General features: G+C 31.1%; 1 protein-coding gene across 6 annotated transcripts; it reads right to left on the reverse strand.

Annotated features, from left to right (window-relative positions):
* Positions 1-3,357: 3,357 nt before the first annotated feature.
* LOC116133969 (calcineurin B-like protein 4) lies at positions 3,358-8,126 on the reverse strand. 6 transcript variants are annotated; one of them, XM_031419625.1, is made up of 9 exons: positions 7,868-8,126; positions 6,502-6,546; positions 5,752-5,916; positions 5,006-5,088; positions 4,856-4,915; positions 4,606-4,714; positions 4,361-4,413; positions 3,949-4,226; positions 3,358-3,781 (listed from the first exon to the last, which is right to left on the reverse strand). In XM_031419625.1, the coding sequence occupies exons 3-9, from the start codon at positions 5,849-5,851 to the stop codon at positions 3,718-3,720; spliced, it is 747 nt and encodes a 248-aa protein (XP_031275485.1). In that variant the 5' UTR covers positions 5,852-5,916; positions 6,502-6,546; positions 7,868-8,126; the 3' UTR covers positions 3,358-3,717. The 6 variants fall into 6 exon arrangements, with proteins under 6 accessions (XP_031275485.1, XP_031275486.1, XP_031275489.1 ...); XM_031419626.1 differs by having other exon boundaries at positions 6,502-6,621; XM_031419629.1 differs by lacking the exon at positions 6,502-6,546 and having other exon boundaries at positions 3,949-4,061; positions 4,146-4,226; positions 7,868-8,120.
* Between the last annotated feature and the right edge of the window lie 10,819 nt (positions 8,127-18,945).

Consider the following 18,945-nt stretch of genomic DNA (forward strand, 5'->3'; position numbering starts at 1 on the left):
TACTAATTATATTATTCAATTTCTTCATTTTAATTATTTATTATTTTCTTATAAATTCATAATGGATTCCCAAAATTATGCATTTAGATGATCATCCGCAAATCAGTTTTACGTTCCATCCATCGAAGATATAGAAGGGTTCAATTTATTTTCAACCTTTCAAGAGGTAGCAACTCCAATTCCACTACCACAAACGGTTGGGACTGGGTCCAAGCTACGACTCCATGGCTTGACCGTCAAAGAGGGTCATGTTTGGGTATGGCAATTCTTCGCCAAATTGAAACGGCCAAAGTTAATTGGTGAAGAGATGTGAGAGGAATGAAATTTTTGTTCAACCGTTATCAATGTTGAGAATGGGACTTCGATGATACAGCAGCACTTGGAGAAGAAGCACCTCGTACAAATGCAGCAGTCCCGCCAGTCTAGTTCAAGTTCAAGCACCGCACCAGATAAGCAAATTCAAACTTAATTTTAATCCACAATCATCAACTCTCTCAACATGGAATTACAATACACTCACAACACGAGAGGAAATAGCAAAATTCATATATGCTACAGACTCTCTTATTTCTTTATCTGAAAATCTTTATTTTGTTTACATGATTAAAACTGTTTTTTGTCCAACATTTACCCCTTTTAGTAGAGCTACAACTAGAAGGGACATAAAAAACCTTTATGATAAAATAAAAAATCAAACTTAAAAAAATGAATTTCAAAATTTTAGGAATATATCTATTGCACTTATTTCAGATATATGGGTTGCTAGATGAAAACAGGTTTTTTGAGTGTCACAAATATATTGTTTAGAAAAATTGATAGGTTTTAAAGCATTATATGAAAAACATAGTTCTGAAACTGTTTATTTTACAATTATTGAAGTTCTGCAAGAATATTTATTATCTGAGAGAGTAGTGGTGCTAACACTTAATACTGCAGCTATTAACACCTTGGCAATTTCTTTATTTGAAAAGAGATTGGATCCGTATGGTGAAGGCAATTTTTTCACTAGAAATGTGCTTGTCACATCATCAATTTGATTGTTAAAGCAGATTTAAAAGTTATACATTCAAGGATTGAAAGGGGGTGTGCGACTATCGAATTCATCGCTGATAGTAATTCAAGATGGACTGAATTTTGCAAATATTATCGCCAAGAAGATCCACTGATTCAACCAAAGAAGTTAAGTACGGACATGCCTGTCCGTTGAAACTCCACTTACCTAATGTTGGAAAATGCTATACTAACCGCAAGACAAATTACAGAGTTTATCAACCAGAAGAACTATCCGAAGGTAGTCGTCAACGAATCCGATTGGAAGGTTTGCAAACTATTTTTTTGTTTCTTAAAGTTTTTTACAATTCCACTAATTTATTAAGTGGTATTTAATATCTTACTACTAACGTAGCGTTAGATGCTTTACTTCGAATTTCTACAACTTCTGCTACATATAGATATAATAAAGATTTGCGCGATATTGTTGTTGCAATGGAAAAAAAATACCGGAAATATTGGTTAGATATTTTATTCTTATATGGATTAGGTCTTATTATAGATCCTAGATTTAAATCAAGCGTATTTAATTGTACGGTTGCTAAGATAAGCCATAATTTACAATATGACCATAGTTCTTCTTTTGATAGAATTTAACAGAAAATTAGAAAGCCTTTATCTTTGTATCAGAGTAGGCACATTGGAGTAGCGTCCAAAACCAACAGAGTAGTAAGACCCTAATGAAGACCAAGGATGGTAGGGAAGAGCATATGGAGGTTTGTGGAACATGACAGCGTGGTGGTGGAAGTAGCAGCTCGTACAAATAACTTGGACCAAATGAGCTGCGTCGGTACCTACAAATTGACATGTCCTACATGACCACGAAGGAAAAACGTGAGATGAATGTGCTTTAATGGTGGAACCACAATGCAAGTCAATTCCCTATAGTAGCCAAAATGGCACGTGACATTTTATCTGTGCCAATTTCGACAATGCATCAAAGTCAGCATTCTCAATTAGTGGCCGCATTGTTGAAGAGAGAAGATGTTTTTTAACTAATAAGACGGATGAAGTCATAACATCTTTACGGGATTGGACTCATGCGGACAAAAGAGATTAGTAGCACCCTGAAGATCCTGAATAACTTAACCTCTTCAGAAACACGAATTTGGAAGATGTAAATATTATTGATGATGAAAATTAACAATTTAATAAAATCAAATTTATTTAATTGTTTATTTGTGAATTGTAATTGTGTGAACATTATATTTATGTTAAAACTTAAAATTAAATTATTATTATCTTCTTACAATTTAAATTAAGAACAACCTAAATCTATAACCAATTAAAAAATTTTGAAATTACCCCTAAAAATTACATTAAACCCTCTATATAATTTTAATTAAGTCCCCAAAGAGATAAAAAAATATATAGGGTAAATGAAATTATTTAGGTCTATGGAACCGGTCCTATAGGCCTAGGACTTATCCCTAATATTTTTCATGGGCCTAGGACATGAAAGATTGGTCCCAAATGGAACTAGTCCCAATCAGGTAAAACTTGGGCCTGGTTGGGTCGAGTCCCTGCCCACCTTTAGACTTCTGGTAGATTCTACTGAAGTTGATCATGGAATTCAAACAATAGCCATGACTAGCTTGAGGGAATCAATTCAACATCCTCCTCTTCATCTTCATATTCGGAAGTAATTGAAATTTCCACAATTTCATCTTCTGAAGTATCCAAAATTTTCACAGGTTTGTTTGTATTTTAACCATCACTTGTTAAAATTAAAAAACTCACGAATTAAATTGTGAAGCTCTATTTATTTGGTTTAACATAAGAGTGAAAATGTAGCAAATTTCTTGACTTTGAGCATCTCCAATGATGTTTTTTATTTTAAAGAACATATTTCATACAAATAAAGAACAGGTTCATTAATTTATAAACATAAAGAACAAAATTTTTATTCAAATCCAATAGACTCTTTAAATTTAAAAAGATGTTATTTATTTTTCAAGAACAAAACTTAATAGGAAAGAGAATTAATAAATAAAATATATAGAAACTTGTTGTTTATTAATTAAAGAACAAAATTTTTATTCAAATCTAATAGACTTTTTAAATCAGCTCCTGTCTTCTACATGAAGGAGATACTACATCCCAATACTGATAATGAAACGGGTTGGGGAGCATAAAACATCACACTTGTTATATACGGCATCAACTAATAACACAACTGTCAAGTCATTCCCAAGTCAAATTTATGTTGTCTACCAAAATATATTGCAAGTCTAGAAGCATCAAAATTGTCCTTTGATTTTACGTTAAGATAAATCAAACAGATTCTGCAACTCTGGGAGGAATCACTTTAGAATAATAAAACAACCCCTTTATTACATATGAAGAACAAGAGTGGGATTGAAAATTTACCTCTTCAAAGGCACACAGCATCATAATATGAAACCAGATGCAAATAAACATCAACTATATACAGTTAGTTTCTACCAGCAAAACAGTACAAGCACCTGCTAACATCGCAAAAAAAAGCAGTCATGGATAGGTGTTGTAGCTTGGCTCTGCTTTAGGAGACTTACGATTTCCTCTAAGCTTGCTTCTAGTTTTTCCGGTGGAGCATAGATATGAAAACATGTGGAATCTAAGTTCGCTTGTAGATTATGTTCATCTCAAAAAGCAACAATATCGATGCATTTTAGATATGATATGAACCTAGACTTCTGAATCTTCAACTTCAGTACTTATCATAAAGCTGGGAAAGGCCAAGGTTATGTCCCTGGAGAACAAGAAAATGGCATGTTACTGTTCTAAAAATGAACTTTTTTCAAGGAAAATGGACGTCGTAAACTTAATTCTAAGATTTCATGCCTACTTGGTGATATACGCAGTTCATTGCTTAATTTTTAATCAGTTTTAAAAAAGTACAAACAAGTTAAGACTTACTTCAAATGTGGAAGAGTCATGTTCTTTATCAGAGAGGGGTTCTTAGACACAAATTCTTTCCATTCTTCTAGGTCAATTTTTCCATCACCTTTTGTATCAGCATCACTAAAGGTCTGCGAAAAAAGACAAAGTTCAGGACTGGAGGAGGACCAAATAAGCATGAGATAGTGTAGTTGAAAGGGTTGAGTTATCTGAACCTTATTCACAATAGTTTCAATGAAATCATCTGAAAGTACGAGATCTGATTCATGCAGTAGCGCCAAAACCATCTCCTTCAACTGTCAAGTGATATCGAATTATAAGCTTAAGTTGCTGAATGCAAATTTTGGAAGCACATTCTAGAAGCCTTTACCGTATTACAAGGGCCACATATATAAAAGAAACTATAATGGTAAGTGGTTGATATATTTACCTCCTCCCACTCAATGAAACCAGTCTGCCTTAGATCATACAATCTGAAAGCAACTGCAAAAGCATTTTTGCAAATTTAGTAGTTATTTAAGAAGCACAGAAATCATCTTGTGTTTATGAGATTTTTCAGTTTAACCTCAAGAAATATTCGTACGAAAGAAGAGAGGTTAGTAGAATGCATAGGAGATGATACATTTCCAACACAGGAACACTTGTAAGAATTCTATGATAGAGAAATGATCTTACATGCAATTTTGTCCTCCACAGGTGCGTTTGGATGAAAGACACCCAACGATCGAACAAATTCCCCAAACTCGATGACCCCATTGCGCTTGACATCAAACAGATCAAAGATCTACAAAAGAAAAATACACAAAAACTAATGTAAAACAGAATTCACATCAGTGCAGAATATGACAGCTGTTTTTGCTGTTAAAATAGTTACTGATATACAAGTATAGATCAATATCCATGACTAGGAGCCAGCTATACGCACCCTGTCAGCGAAAAGATTCCTCCTATTTCTGTTCCTGAAGAGTGCAAGCTGAAACTCTTCCTGCTCATAAGAACCAATTACAATTACCTTTCTTTAGAATGAAGTCCACCTTAAAACCTTTCAACTTAAAATTAGTACTAAGAAACATACCTTGTGAATTAGCCCATCATCAATTATTGAACTGCTTAATTTCTTAAACAGCTCATACAAGGCCTCTACTTCACTAACAGTGACTGCAAAGAAGAGGAAACACATTGTATTTTCAAAATCAGTCTCAAGGAAAATTGTTAGGTGATTCCAAACAGAAAGAAAGCAGGATAATCATATTGAGCAGCAAACTCGAGGCTGCAACTGGACAAATTAACTAGTTAAAATTGTATCACAAGATCTGTAACTTCCATATAATTAAGCCAGGTTCTCCATTTTTTTTTTCATGTCTTAATATGCCACATATGATGTGAATGCCATCTTTCTATATTTCAATGCCAGTGAACTCATGTTTGTTTCTAATAATATCTAATCTGATTTAATAATTTAACCAACCCAATTAAGATATTCCAAAAGATGCAACAGACTAGGCTCACTACTATCGGACAGTAGCATCACTTTATTCAAGTCAAGTTTTACTCTGAGATTTTTCCTTCCCACTCGAATGCCAAAAAGTGAACATATTCCAAGAACCAAGTAAACTAATTCACTATTTTAGTTTAAAGAAATCAATTTCAAGGTGCAGGTGTCATGAATTATGTACCGTTCTAACTTTAAGGAGAATATATGCTTTGTTATCACTTTAATAACACCTAGAGAATGATACTGAGAGACATAATGCAAGGTATAAGCAAACAGATTTAATTAAGCACAGGCAAAATAAGTTGGAAAAGTAGCAAGAATTGTACAGGCGAGGGACAAGGACTGACAAAGTGTTTCAGCAGCAAGAACAGTAGGCTCCTCATAACCAGGCGTTCGTCTACTTTTTTTCGTCAAGACACAACCCATGAGAAGAGCTAGCACAATTTATCCACAAAACATTTGACAATTAATACTACTCATAAGTTCACCACCTGCCAATATCCAAGAAATTTATATCTGTCAGCAATAATGCTGCACACTTACAGTAACATTATACATGCAAACACACATAGAGATATAAGATGCTTAACTGATTTAGTCACTTAAGTCATTATGCATGCTGACGATGACGAAAAAAGCAGTTCAACAGAATGATTAATTTATATAATAAAATGATAAAAGCAAATCCTACTGCTTATAATGTTTCAATTGAACTGTCTGCAATACAAGATTTCTTGAAATTTATAGAATTAAATGGCATAAAGCTACTTATACATGTGAACAGGTAGAACCAACTTTTCTTTTGGACAAAACTACCAGGAACTAGAGCTTCAATAAAGAAAAACAAAGGCTTCTCCCCAGAATGGAGTAAAAATCAGTTTGCCCCCTACATTTCCAAAAGTCTAACTTTTTGGGCAACTATGGCCTTTTTAATCACCTTACCCCAGATGTTTTAGAAACTAATCAATTACCCCCTAAAATCCTAACTATGTCCCACCACTGTTAAATTCATAAGGGTATAATGGTATTCCTTTGGGAGAAAGGAAGCAAAAGGAGGGGGAGAAAGAACTCTACACCTTTGATTCTCTATAGATCAATGCTAGTTACCCTTCTGAAATGACCTGATTGAAATATTTAGTTTAACTTTAGTAATTATTTGGGTCCAAAAATCTAAAAAGTAGATTTGATTTGTTCCCCTGAATTCATCAATAAAAACAAAGAAAATCGAAAAACCATTAATCAGAAGACATTACTAGATGAGTTCTTTCAAGAAAGAAAAGACATCACACAAAGCAAAAAAGTAGAATATTTTTGAGAAAACCCTTTTCAACTAATACCATACAATTTAATCTCCAATAGGATCAAGCAACCAACAAGCTAATCACCGACTTGAAGATTTTTAGGATATTTAAATCATCCCTAATAATTTAATAACAATTGAACCCCTAATGCCAACAAAGCTGATGCAAGCAGATTTGACCTCGCTCATAAACTCCAAAAACTATGAGATGATGGGAGTTTTGCAGATGCCAGTCAAGCGCTTATGAACAAAAAAATACATATTAAATTAAAAAAAAAAAAATCTCCAAATTTTTTTATTCTAATAAAGAAATTAATTTTAAAAGAGACCAAAATTGAGTTCATCTTGGAAACTAATTATAGTTTATCAGATTTTAAGCTCTTAGTTATTGAATAAATAAAAAAGAAAAAACGGAAAGAGCAAAAAGCTATTAATCCAAAAGTCAGGAATGTCCCATTGAAGAAACTGAGATGTGTCTTCAAAATTATTAATTTTTCTTTCAGCAGAAAATTTTTATATATTTTTTTTCTTCCAATTTTTGGGCCACAGACCTAACGCAAGCTAAATGCCCAGTCAAAATAATACAATCTTTTATTTAGGGAACCAAAGTTTATTTTGTTTTCTTTTGCTTTTCCATGATTTTCCCAGCAACCAAACATAACATAATATGTACATGTAATAGTTTATGTTATCATTATAATTTTATAAATGCTTCACAAGGATCAAGAAACACGTTTGCCGGAAGATGTTTTTTTCAAAACAAAACGTTTCAGACTTCTAATACTATTTTTCAAACCCCAGAACGCATCTACTCTGTTTGGTTGCCAAGAAAATGTACTGAAGAAAAAGAAAGACAGTTTTTAGGTTCTAATTCAACAGACTGTCATGATTTGACCAAAGAAAACCAAAAAACCTCTTCATTCATTTTGGTCAACCACATTTACATGTCACAAAATATTGAGATCTAAAACCTTCTACTTCCTCCCACATATTTTCTCAACAATCAAACAGAAGCTTCAACACAAACCACAACTTTAAAAACAAACCAATTCCATTAACAGCATAAAAATCTTAGTCGCTAGAACACGCAAATGAAAGTAAAACACTACATAAATAAAAAAAGAAAGAAAAGAAAAACTAACCGGAGAGAAACAGCCGTCCGGTTAAACTTTGGAGTGAAACAGCTGAGAAATACAGCTAGTTTTGTAGGTGCATAGTGTGGAGTAAAAGAGAGGTTTAAAGAAGAAAGTGAAGAATTTGATTGACGAGCTTCCGCTTACAGAAATGAAACGTGGCGTGTTGGTGGCGTCTTCAAAAACTCCTTAGTTTCAGGACGCTTTGTTGAGTTTGGACGTTAAGTTTGGGTGGCCATGGCCAGCATTTATAATTGCACTTAACACGGATAGAATTTGAATTTTGTTAAAGATTTTATAAAAGGCTTTTCTTGGACAGCTGTCCCCACCGTTTCTGCACACCTTTATCTCTGTATACTTGAATATTTATTTATTATATTAAAATTAAAATTTATTTATTATTTAGTATTTTTGTTTTTCTTAGAGTGATACTACTATATGAACTGCACTAATTTTCTAATAAGCCCCGTTTAAAATGAATCTATATATAATTCTAAAATTATCCTTAATTATGAACTTTCTTTTATGAAATCATTTTTAATTCATTTGTACAAGATGTCAAAATTAATTGATGCCATTGTAAAAAGATACCCTATTTCATGAACATACAATTCATAGGATAACAAATTCTTATAAATTTTGAATCATATACGGTGTATAATAGGATTAAAGCTTTTGTTTTAAGAAAAAAATAAAAAATAAATGATTTTGATGAATATTATTTAATTTTGTAATAATAATAAAGCTCTTAATACTTTACCCATTTAAAAAGTGTTGGAAGAAATACTGAAGTGGGTGTGGGTCTGTGGTTTGACTCCTTTTTAGGCCGAAAAAATCACCGACTTGAAACAAGAAAGAAAAAATTATTTATAATATGAACTCCTTCGGGGGGTTCGTCTTATTTTCGGATTACGTGAAAACTTAATAAATGGGGGTTGAGAAGACATTCAACGGGGCTATTTTGTTTTTTGATTTTTTTTTTTTTTACTTTATGAGGGTTATTTAGGTATCACTTTCCTTATAATTGTGTAATTAGAATTAAATTAAAATAACATTGTTTGTGGACCATCATTATGTAAATTTTATATATATATATATAACCTCCCCCAAATAATTCCATTAAGTTCTCACACTAAACAAACTATGTGTTATCTACCAAAACACATTTGATATTGACACACAACCTTCACATTTGGTTTTTGGAATCTCATAATCGGCAATTTGTTCAATTATAATTGAGTAAACATGTTATCTACTTATTATTATTGTTAATAGAATTTGAGGTGAGTCGGACTCCTCATCAAATAAGGCTTTGTTGAACCTTGTTGAATCGAAGATTATCCCCTCTTGGTCAAGCTCATATGTTGGATCAGACCTGTTGATAGAGACTTGAGTGTGCCTAGTCAGTGTAAGACTCCAACACTCTTCCTCACAGTGAAAGCTCATATGTTGAGTCATGTCTGTTGATGGAGGTAGTTGTTAGTTATAACTCCTCACCCGCTGATTAAACACTCAGTTCAATTGAGTCTAACTCCGATACTATTATAGAATATGAGGTGAGCTTCACTCTTCACCCAATAAGGTCTTGTTGAAGGCAGTATTACCCCTCTCGATCAAACGCATATATTGGGTCATGTATGTTGATGGAGGCTTGAGCGTGTTTAGTAGGTATGAGACTCCAATAATTATACATAAAAACATAAATAAATTTTGAATTGCTATCATACTATAAAAGAGAAATTTTGAAATATATTGCATATTGCATCATAGCATAAGAGTAAAATGGATATGCACTTACTCTTAGATTAGTCAATACTCAAAATTTTATCATGTTTTGAACTCATCAAACAATATGAGTAATCTTGTCTATCAAAAGTTCTATTTTATCTTAAACTCTATGTTTAAGATTAGCATTACACTAAATATTAAACTTATTTAGAAGAAAAAAAAAATCCCAAATAAAATTGTATTTGTAATTACCATAACTCGTAGAACGTCTTAGGCTTAACTATCTTTAAGTGGGATAACATTAAACAGGTATATTTGTAATTTTATAAAAATGAATTAAATATTGCACGAAAATTCTGGACGTGTTGAGAGGCACAATTCAATTTGTCTTGGTATAATATATGCCACCAAATATTTATGGAAGAATTAAGTAGATAACAATTGTAACATGTGTGTTAATCATGTAATTTAATCTATTGATTAGGAATAAAGTTTTAAATAATTAGTAGTTGAGTTGGTTTTTGGTCCACTTCTAGTGATATATACCTTTAATTTAATAAAAATTCTTACACGAGTCAATGCATTGTATTAATGTCGGGTTTTTTTTTTAACTGATTAGGAATATATATCAAATAATTAATGACCTAATTAATTAATTAAAAATAAACTTACTTGTTAAGAAAATTGAAAAAACCATTCTTTTTTCCCCAAAAAAAAAAAAAACAAAAACAAAAACAAATCCAAAAATTTACTGATTGTTTTTCCAAATCTTTGACTAGATAATTGTTATATCATATGAAAATATATTTTCCAAAAAAAAAAAAAAATATATATATATATGTTTAGAATTGTGTTCTGTTCTCATTGGTATTGTTGGTCTGTTTTAAAAATCGGACCGGCTGGTCGAACCAAGACCCGACAGCTTCTCCAGTCCGGTTCAGGTCTTAGGAGGTTTTTGTAATATTTCAAAATTATAAGGGTTAATTGTAATTTTATAAGGGTGTTTGGGAGATATGTCAAAAGTTTAGAGATTAATTAGCAATTTTGGGGGGAATTTTTGAAATAAATATAAATTTTAGGGACTAATTTAACTTTTTAAGGGAGTTTTGTAATACATTAAAATTGAAAGGATTAATATGTAATTTTTTAAAAATAAAATTGCCGCTAACGTCTAAACGGGTTGCCTTCCGGTCTGGGATTTAAAACAATGATTGTTGGTGTATTAAATGATCTCAAAGGTGGATTGTTGGTGAACCAGTCCAACACTTTTTTTAAAAAAAAAAAATTGATTATTATCATTTGAAAACAGTAAATTATCTAATTAAACCAAAAATCCAAAGTAATTATTTAATCAAGATTATAAGAGTAAATAAAAATGAATAATGCACTTTATAACTCACCCTTGGTATTAGATAATATATACAGTAAGAGTCAAATCATGACAGTATGTTGAATTAGAACCTAACAACTGTCTTTCTTTTTCTTTCCTACATTTTCTTGGCAACCAAATAGAGTAGATGTGTTGTGGGATTTGAAAAATGGTATTAGAAGTAAAAAACGTTTTGTTTTGAAAAAACAACTTCAAACTATACGTGCAAACTAATTCCTACAAATTGTATGGCAACCTTGCATATTTGACATATCATCTACTATGATTTTTTTTTTTTAAATTATCTCTAATTTAAATTTATCCAATCACATTAAAACACACTGGATTATGTGTGCGAGTTTATACAGGAGTCTTCGTACCATATAAATGCATTAGCAATTCTGTTGTACGAACTTATATAGTGCAAAACACATAACAAACCAATTATACCCTTAACAAACACAAAACACCTTTTTGATTTTATGGTGATTTAATAACAAATTTTATACCCTTTTTTTTCCTCTTGTTTTTATAATTGTGTTTTATATTTTCTAAATTCTTGAATTAAAAATAATTTTATTTATATTCTTAACAAGATTATAATAAATTTATTTCATTATATGGGTATTTTATTTTTCTTATGCGTGGGATAAAACCTCCCAAAAATTAATTTCTAATTCCGCCGCTATACATGTAATAGTGTGTAGAACACTAGTAGCACATATAATTTGACTTTAATATTTTAAAATGTCACTAGAGATTTCTGAAATAAGTAAACAGTTATAATTACAACCAATTAATTTATAAGATCTATTGAATACTCTACAATGGTCTATTGAACAACCTTACTAATTCAATAAGACAAGTGGTCACTTGATAAGACTCGAATACAAGACATTTGGGTAATCTAAGGTATACATATGGGCATAAGCCAAGTGGTTAATAAGTTGCATATTTTATACTATCAATTTCATGTTTTATGTTATAATTTATTTTATTAAAAGTATAATGTTTTCCTCCGAATTAATTTCATTGTGCTCTCATGGGAAGGAAAAACGAAACCATTTACCATAAAACCCATTTCTGAATAAATAATCCTTCCTTTGGTGGCATTTCATTTTTTTTCGTTTTGAATACAACTAAAATAACTCTTCCAGAAACATGTTTTGATGTTTTTGCAGAAACGAATCTTTAAATCTTTTATTTTGTAAAATATTGTTTTCGACACATTTCCAAATCTTAAAAACACCGAAACTGTTTTTCTATTTTAAATTTTCCCAGTATCCTCGACAAAATACATGTGACATCTGCTTTACCAACCAAATGAAATAATTGAGACTCCAAATTAATTTCTCATTTGAGCTGCCTATCAATATTAGGCTGTAGCCCGGGTGAAATTTTTGTGAAAAGCAAAATAAAATGTGTTTCAATTTATAAATATAACAAAATTAATAATTTATTCTATGATCTTCAAATTTCTTTTAATTTTATTTTAAAAATAAAATAGATGATTTATTAATTATTATATTGGTTAATGTATACAATTTAGTTGAAGTGTAGAACACAGGTAAAACATATAATTTGACTTTAATAATTTAAAATGTCACTAGAGATTTCTGAAATAAGTAGGCAACAATTATAACACGTCTACACATTCAGTTGATTTAATCTATTAATTAGGAATATAAATAATAATTGACCCAATAATTAATATGTTAATTTTGTTTTTATTCCCCTAACCCAGTTGTCCTGGTGTTTTCTTTTTATAAAAATGAAAAAACAAACAAATTGGTACAATGGTCAATGTGACAATGTCCCAACGAAGATTGATGAATTATATTAAAATGAAACCCATCCGTAATAAAAATAAAGAGTTTATTACAATTTTCCCTCTGATAGATCTTAAAATAACAAATGCCTGAAATAACAGTTTACTACTTTACTCCTTATAATCACTCTTACATTAGAGTTTGAATAATACTACAAATACATCATTCATATATAACATTTCTCATACAATATTATGTGACAAGATATGATTGGATGAAACTTTAATTTTAACTTTAAATTGGCCAATCATATTTTACACATAATGTTGTATGAGAAATGTTGTATGAAAATGATGTATGTGCTGTATTACTCTTAGAGTTTTCCTCATTTGACTAATACATTTTACAGTCAGTAAAACTCTAACTGAATACTAAAAAACAAGGGGTAACTTGTTAGTTATGAATTATGATACTTAAGGACGACATTGTTATTTACTGATATCTCAAAAGCAAGATTGTAAAAAACTCTAAAATAGGGGTGAGTACGGGTAACGGGTAGAACCGGAACCTGCTTCAAATATCAGAAACACGCTGTTTTTTAAGGCAAAGATTCCAGGCTTGCGAAAATCTCTTACTCTCTGTCAAAAAGACGAGTGTGGTGACATTGCCTGGGAAAGATCTGAGTTTTTATAACGCATGAAACGACGCTCGTTTTTCTTGGAATCAAAACGACATTTGGGCGGCAAAAATTTCTCACCGTTGATCACGACCACGTGTCACAGATCAGTGAGAAAGAGTGAGCGTCACGATTACAGTAAACCAAACCATCATCCTTTTCCGTTGAAAAACTCAAGCGACGGCACTCTCTCCCTCAGCATTAATTGCGTCCCAATCTGCATTTAATGCTCTATTAAGGGGTGTCGTTTCAGCATGCCATGCATTTAATGTTCTGATAAAAGATATTGTGTCAGCATATCACGCATTTAATGCATCTGGCTGACACTTATTACGCACAAGACACGTCTGTCACAGCAGGGGCTATTTCATTAAATGCATCCATATTGAAAATGCAACAGGCAACGCTTGATGAAGTCAGGTCGCTCATCCTTAACAAGCAATGACCATGCGAGGTCGTGTTCATAAAGGGCACTACCCCGACCAATCTTCAGGCAGGTCGCAATCACCAGAATTTCCCAAAAGTATATAGTCACGGCTTGAATTATAGTTTCCAAGGTTCAATCCTCAAACCTTAAAAACTATGGGACTTCTGTTATGCCTAAAGAATGCAGGGCTGACGTAAGGTCCAGTCAGCGTGCAAAAAGTCAGAGCATGGGTGCACCCGCAGCCGAGTCGCGTGGGGAAAGGAGCAGCATGCTTTCATCAGAATAGTTGGTGCGTGCCAGACCAGCCAAAAGTTGTGGTGCTCCCATGTGTCCAATCCCTGCTCCGAATCTCATAAATCACTCTAGAAGGTGGGCAATGTGACATAAAGAAGGATTTGCATGGATAATCCCACTAACTCACAGATTCAGTAATGATAACCTTAATCCATCCTACTATAAATTGAGAGCTCCTCTCTTATTGAGGGGATGAGCTATTCTCTCTCAAGAATATATAGCACTCTCTCTCTTATACTATCATTTGTAAGTCATTTGTAAGTCAGTCCGCAAACACGACCTGACCTCTATCATTAATAAAGACATCAGTGAACGTAGGATTTGCTTCCTTAGCATCCGAACCACTTTAAAAGTTGTTCCCATTGCATTTATTCTCATTTTTCTTGCATTCATGTATGCCTTATGGGCCAGCTCAACATTGTACAAGTGTGTTTAGTTGGTGTAACAATCACGCATCAACATTTTATAAGATTGACTTTTTACCTATGAAGATTATTTCATATTTTTCTGGATTCTTCGAAGTCCAAACTTTTCTTCCTTGTGAAGTCAGGCTAGAAATAATCTTTACCAAAATTGAAATTAACCTTATCTTTGACTTAAATCATTTTATTAAAAATATATAAATATATTGTGAAGTCATTTTCTTCTGCCCACTTCCTACTTGCATTTGCATTGTTTATTTAAATAACCATGTTGATTCTAAGAAGACAAAATTCCCATTGAAAAAGATGTGAATGATTTGTTTGCAAGTTAATTAATTAATTATATAGTATGCAAGAGATTACAATATATGTCATGACGTTTAACTCAACCTTCTCCTTTTATTTATGTTATGCTATTCCTATTACCTCATACATTGACATTGGTATATTATAGTTAATTTGGAGTTTAAATATATAGATCATAACTTATTTTAGTGATTAACGACTAGGATGCTACCTAGGTGGCTAAACTTTTTTGGAATTGTCAATTTAGTTATTATTTTTTAATGTAATGTAGTAAGACTTTGTACAATTAATAATTAATATATGAACAGAACTTTTCTATAGTGATATTCTATATAAGAATAACTTCTATGTAGTTATAAAAATTATAATTAATATATGAACAGAACTTCTCTATAGTGATATTCTATATAAGAATAACTTCTATGTAGTTATAAAAATTATGGTTCCAACTTGGGTCAGTTATAAATAAAAATAAATATTACATTGTAATAAGTTATAATTTTTCTAAGTCTCGTCTTAAGGAACTTGTCTCTCTCTATATATATATATATATATATATGCTATGCTTTAACCATCACTTAGTGGCACAGCGGTTAACTAAGATTCTTGGGTGTATTACTCAAGAGGTTCTGAGTTCGATCCACCTAGACTGCTAATAGAGATAGCCACTGAGGGGATTTACTTGACTGTCAACTTCAAAGCCCCGAGGGATTAGTTGAGGTGCACACAAGCTGGCCCGGATACCCTCGGTTATATATATAACATTAAAGATTTAAGATGAAATAGAATGTTTATCTAAAGTTATTTGAAATAATGATTTATATTATAGAGTTGTTACCCTATCTTTTATTTTACAGGTACGTAATAAGTCATCAGTATGAACATTTTTTTTGTAGAAGTCAAAATATTTCTAGCTTCTCAAGCATGTTTAGAGTTTCTTGGTACAAAACTTTTGGTATTTCCATACTATTATCTTTAGATTATCTCTTTTCTCTTCTTGTTTAATTACAGTAATGATTTATTCTTCAGTTAAAACGTACATGATTTGTTGCTTATTTGGATGATTGAGGAAGAAATTAATATCTATTTTATTAGTATAGTGAAGTTATTGAATCTGATCACCTAATTCATTTGTAGTACTAAAACATGAATTATAAAATAAGAAATTAAAATAAGAAAATTTTAATCAAAACAGTAATTATTGTAACTATACCTCTATTAAGTTATAATCTTTTCATGTAATAAATTTAGTTGATCCCAATATTATGATTATAAAGAGGTTCTATCGTATATATGTTTGTCTTATTAAGAACATCTTCAAATGACTCTTTATTATAAAGAGTTTATCTATAGAAATAAGAGTCTAACAAACTCTTTATTATTTAAATATAAATTAAAGAGTGAGTTTGACTCTCCACATTTAGAGAGTCAAATTTCACTCTATATCATAATTTTAAATAATAAATTGCAGGTTTTTATGTATTTTATTTATGATTTATCTCTCTTATTAAGTTTATTTCTTGAAAAAACATATTCTTTTTCCTAAAATTTAAAGAGTCTATTGGATTTAAATAAAAATTTTATTCTTTATATTTAAAAATTAATAAAAATATTCTTTATTTATATGAAAGATGTTCTTTAAAATAAAGAGCACCTCTCAAAAGTTTTAGCAAAAAATAAAATACGCAATTGGATGACATGACATCTAATATTTTAAATGAGAGTCCAGGTCTTTGAATAGTGATTATACTTTTGGAAAATAAAAATTTAAAGTAACCTTTTAGAATTATGTAGTCCCACTATTGTAACGAATCTTTATAATTGGGGTCATCTTCAAAATGTGATCACCTTATAAAGGATCTTAAATGGAAGAATGACAAACCAAATTGATAAAAGTAATGAGATATTACAATCAATTCATGATTCATGTGATATCTCACCATCCAACTAATGCAACAACTCACAATCAGCTGATTAGCTACCATGAATTGTACACAACTTTCTTTATTGGGTATTGACTATTTCTATTTCTGATTTGGTAGGTTTTCACTGTTAAGATTGAGTGTTGAGTGTTGTTACCTAGATTTAGGAGGTGTTTGTCTATGCTTATAAGCTGGTCAAACTTGCTTATAAGCTCTAAAATTAAGCTGACATGTTTGTTTGTAATTTTTTTGAGCTTATAAGTTGAGCTTATAAGCTAAAAAAAATAAGTTGGGGGAGAGGTACTTTTTTTTTTTTGGCTTATAAGCACTTTTTTTTGGCTTATAAGCACTTTGCTTATAAGCTAGTTTGATCAAGTATATTACCACATTATTCTTATTTCATTTTAAAATTCCATAGTATGCCCTTGTTTAATGTAGTACTTTTTTTAGTAATTTTATAATAAAATGTACTTATAAGCCACATTTTACCAAACACGTCAATTACTTACCAGTTACTTATAAGTACTTTAACCAAACACGTAATTGCTTAAAATTTCAAATGCTTATAAGTTAATTTTAGCTTATAAGCAATTGTTGCTTATAAGCTAATTTTCATAAGCTCAGACAAACACCCCCTTAGTGTTTTCACTTGCTTGACACGTGTTTTTTCGGTGTGAGATTTCGAAAATAAGAGAGTTTTTGCTCAAGTGTTGGGAGTTTAGGAACGAGGGTATTATTGTTTTTAACTAAAGGAGTTGGTTATACGGATATAGAGATTGGGATTTTGGTTAAAATTAAAACAATCTCATGGTTTTCCTTAAAGGAATGGCTATAACATCATGATATTATTAACCCCTAATGTTAGAACTTATAAAAATTTCATGAGTACTGTTCCTTAGTTAATCACATTTAAAGTTTGAATTAAATATGGTATTAATATATTTCCTAAAGATCTGAATTTTAGCATGAGGAGATATTTTGTTTTTTTAATAATATTTGACTTTGTTTGTTTTTCAAACACAAAGTAAAAGTTAATATTGTCAAGGTTAGGTTTTCGTTTTAGTTTGTAAAATTGACTTTAACAATTGAAACTTTCCCCCGGAATTATGTTAATACTAATGAAATTAAGGAATGTCAAGTCATGCAAGAAAACTTTAATCACAAAAACTGCATAAGATACTTTGTTAATTATACTTTTAAATGAGTAGGGTCAATTTGGAAAACAAATTATACAAAATTAGAAAAAAAAAAATTACAAAGAAAATATGGTTGTGTTTGTTTGAGTATTTAGAGTAGTATTTTTGAAAATGTTGAGTTGAGTTGTTTTTACGAAAATATGATTTAAATTTGAAAATGTGTTTGGTAAATTTTTGGAAAAAAATTTCTGACAATATTTATATTATTTTTTAACCTCTTACATTTGTTAATTTAGCTAAACACCCTACAATAAAAAATTTATAAATTAACAAAAACACTTCCACCCACCTATTAAATATTGGTAGTTGGCTACTTTCATCAAACGGTGGCTAGAAGTCGCCGGCATGGTGCACGACAGACTGGAGTTGGCCGGTCATGCGACAATCTGGCTTTTCTGGCCAGATTCACCATGGAAATGGCCAGATCAATAACTAAATATATGATCGTTTTCTGCTAGATCCATGATGGATTTGGCTAGAAAATACTAGATTGACACACAACTGGCTAGATCTAGATGGTTGTGTGCATTTCGATGACTTTTGGCTACCGTTTGATGGTGGTGGTCGACTATCGGTATTTAATAGGTGAGTAAGAATGTTTTTGTTAATTTAAAAACTTTTATTGATAAAGGTAGTGGTGTTTCTATTAATTTTAAAACTTTTATTAAGAAAAATAATTATTAATATTTTAAATTGAATAAAATAGGGTTAGATTTTGATAATATTAAAACAGTTGTAATTTTTTTTTTTTTTGGGATTGGATAGGGTTTGACTACTGCTGGCTGCGAGACACTGCCAAAATTAAAAGATTGAGTGGGGTCACCAGTCCCCCCGTGAGCCAGCTTATCGTTTAACAGTGCAAGGACCATTTATAAAAACATATTATTTAAAATGATAATTTAAACCGTGTATGGTCTAGACTCTAGTTGATTTCCGACTTGCACGTGTCCTACTTAATTAAGAATTATAAAATCAATT

This window comes from Pistacia vera, unplaced genomic scaffold, assembly GCF_008641045.1.
Source record: "Pistacia vera cultivar Batoury unplaced genomic scaffold, PisVer_v2 Contig278, whole genome shotgun sequence".
NCBI classification, from domain to species: Eukaryota; Viridiplantae; Streptophyta; class Magnoliopsida; order Sapindales; family Anacardiaceae; genus Pistacia; species Pistacia vera.

What these genes read in the sequence shown, in the direction of transcription:
- LOC116133969 (XM_031419624.1), bottom strand. Translation starts at nt 5,851, where the DNA reads ATGGGTTGTGTCTTGACGAAAAAAAGTAGACGAACGCCTGGTTATGAG. An exon ending in GGAATCTTTTCGCTGACAGG is followed by an intron (nt 4,715 to 4,855) that starts GTGCGTATAGCT and finishes TTTCTTTTGTAG; the next exon opens with ATCTTTGATCTGTTTGATGT. An exon ending in TGTGGAGGACAAAATTGCAT is followed by an intron (nt 4,414 to 4,605) that starts GTAAGATCATTT and finishes ATGCTTTTGCAG; the next exon opens with TTGCTTTCAGATTGTATGAT.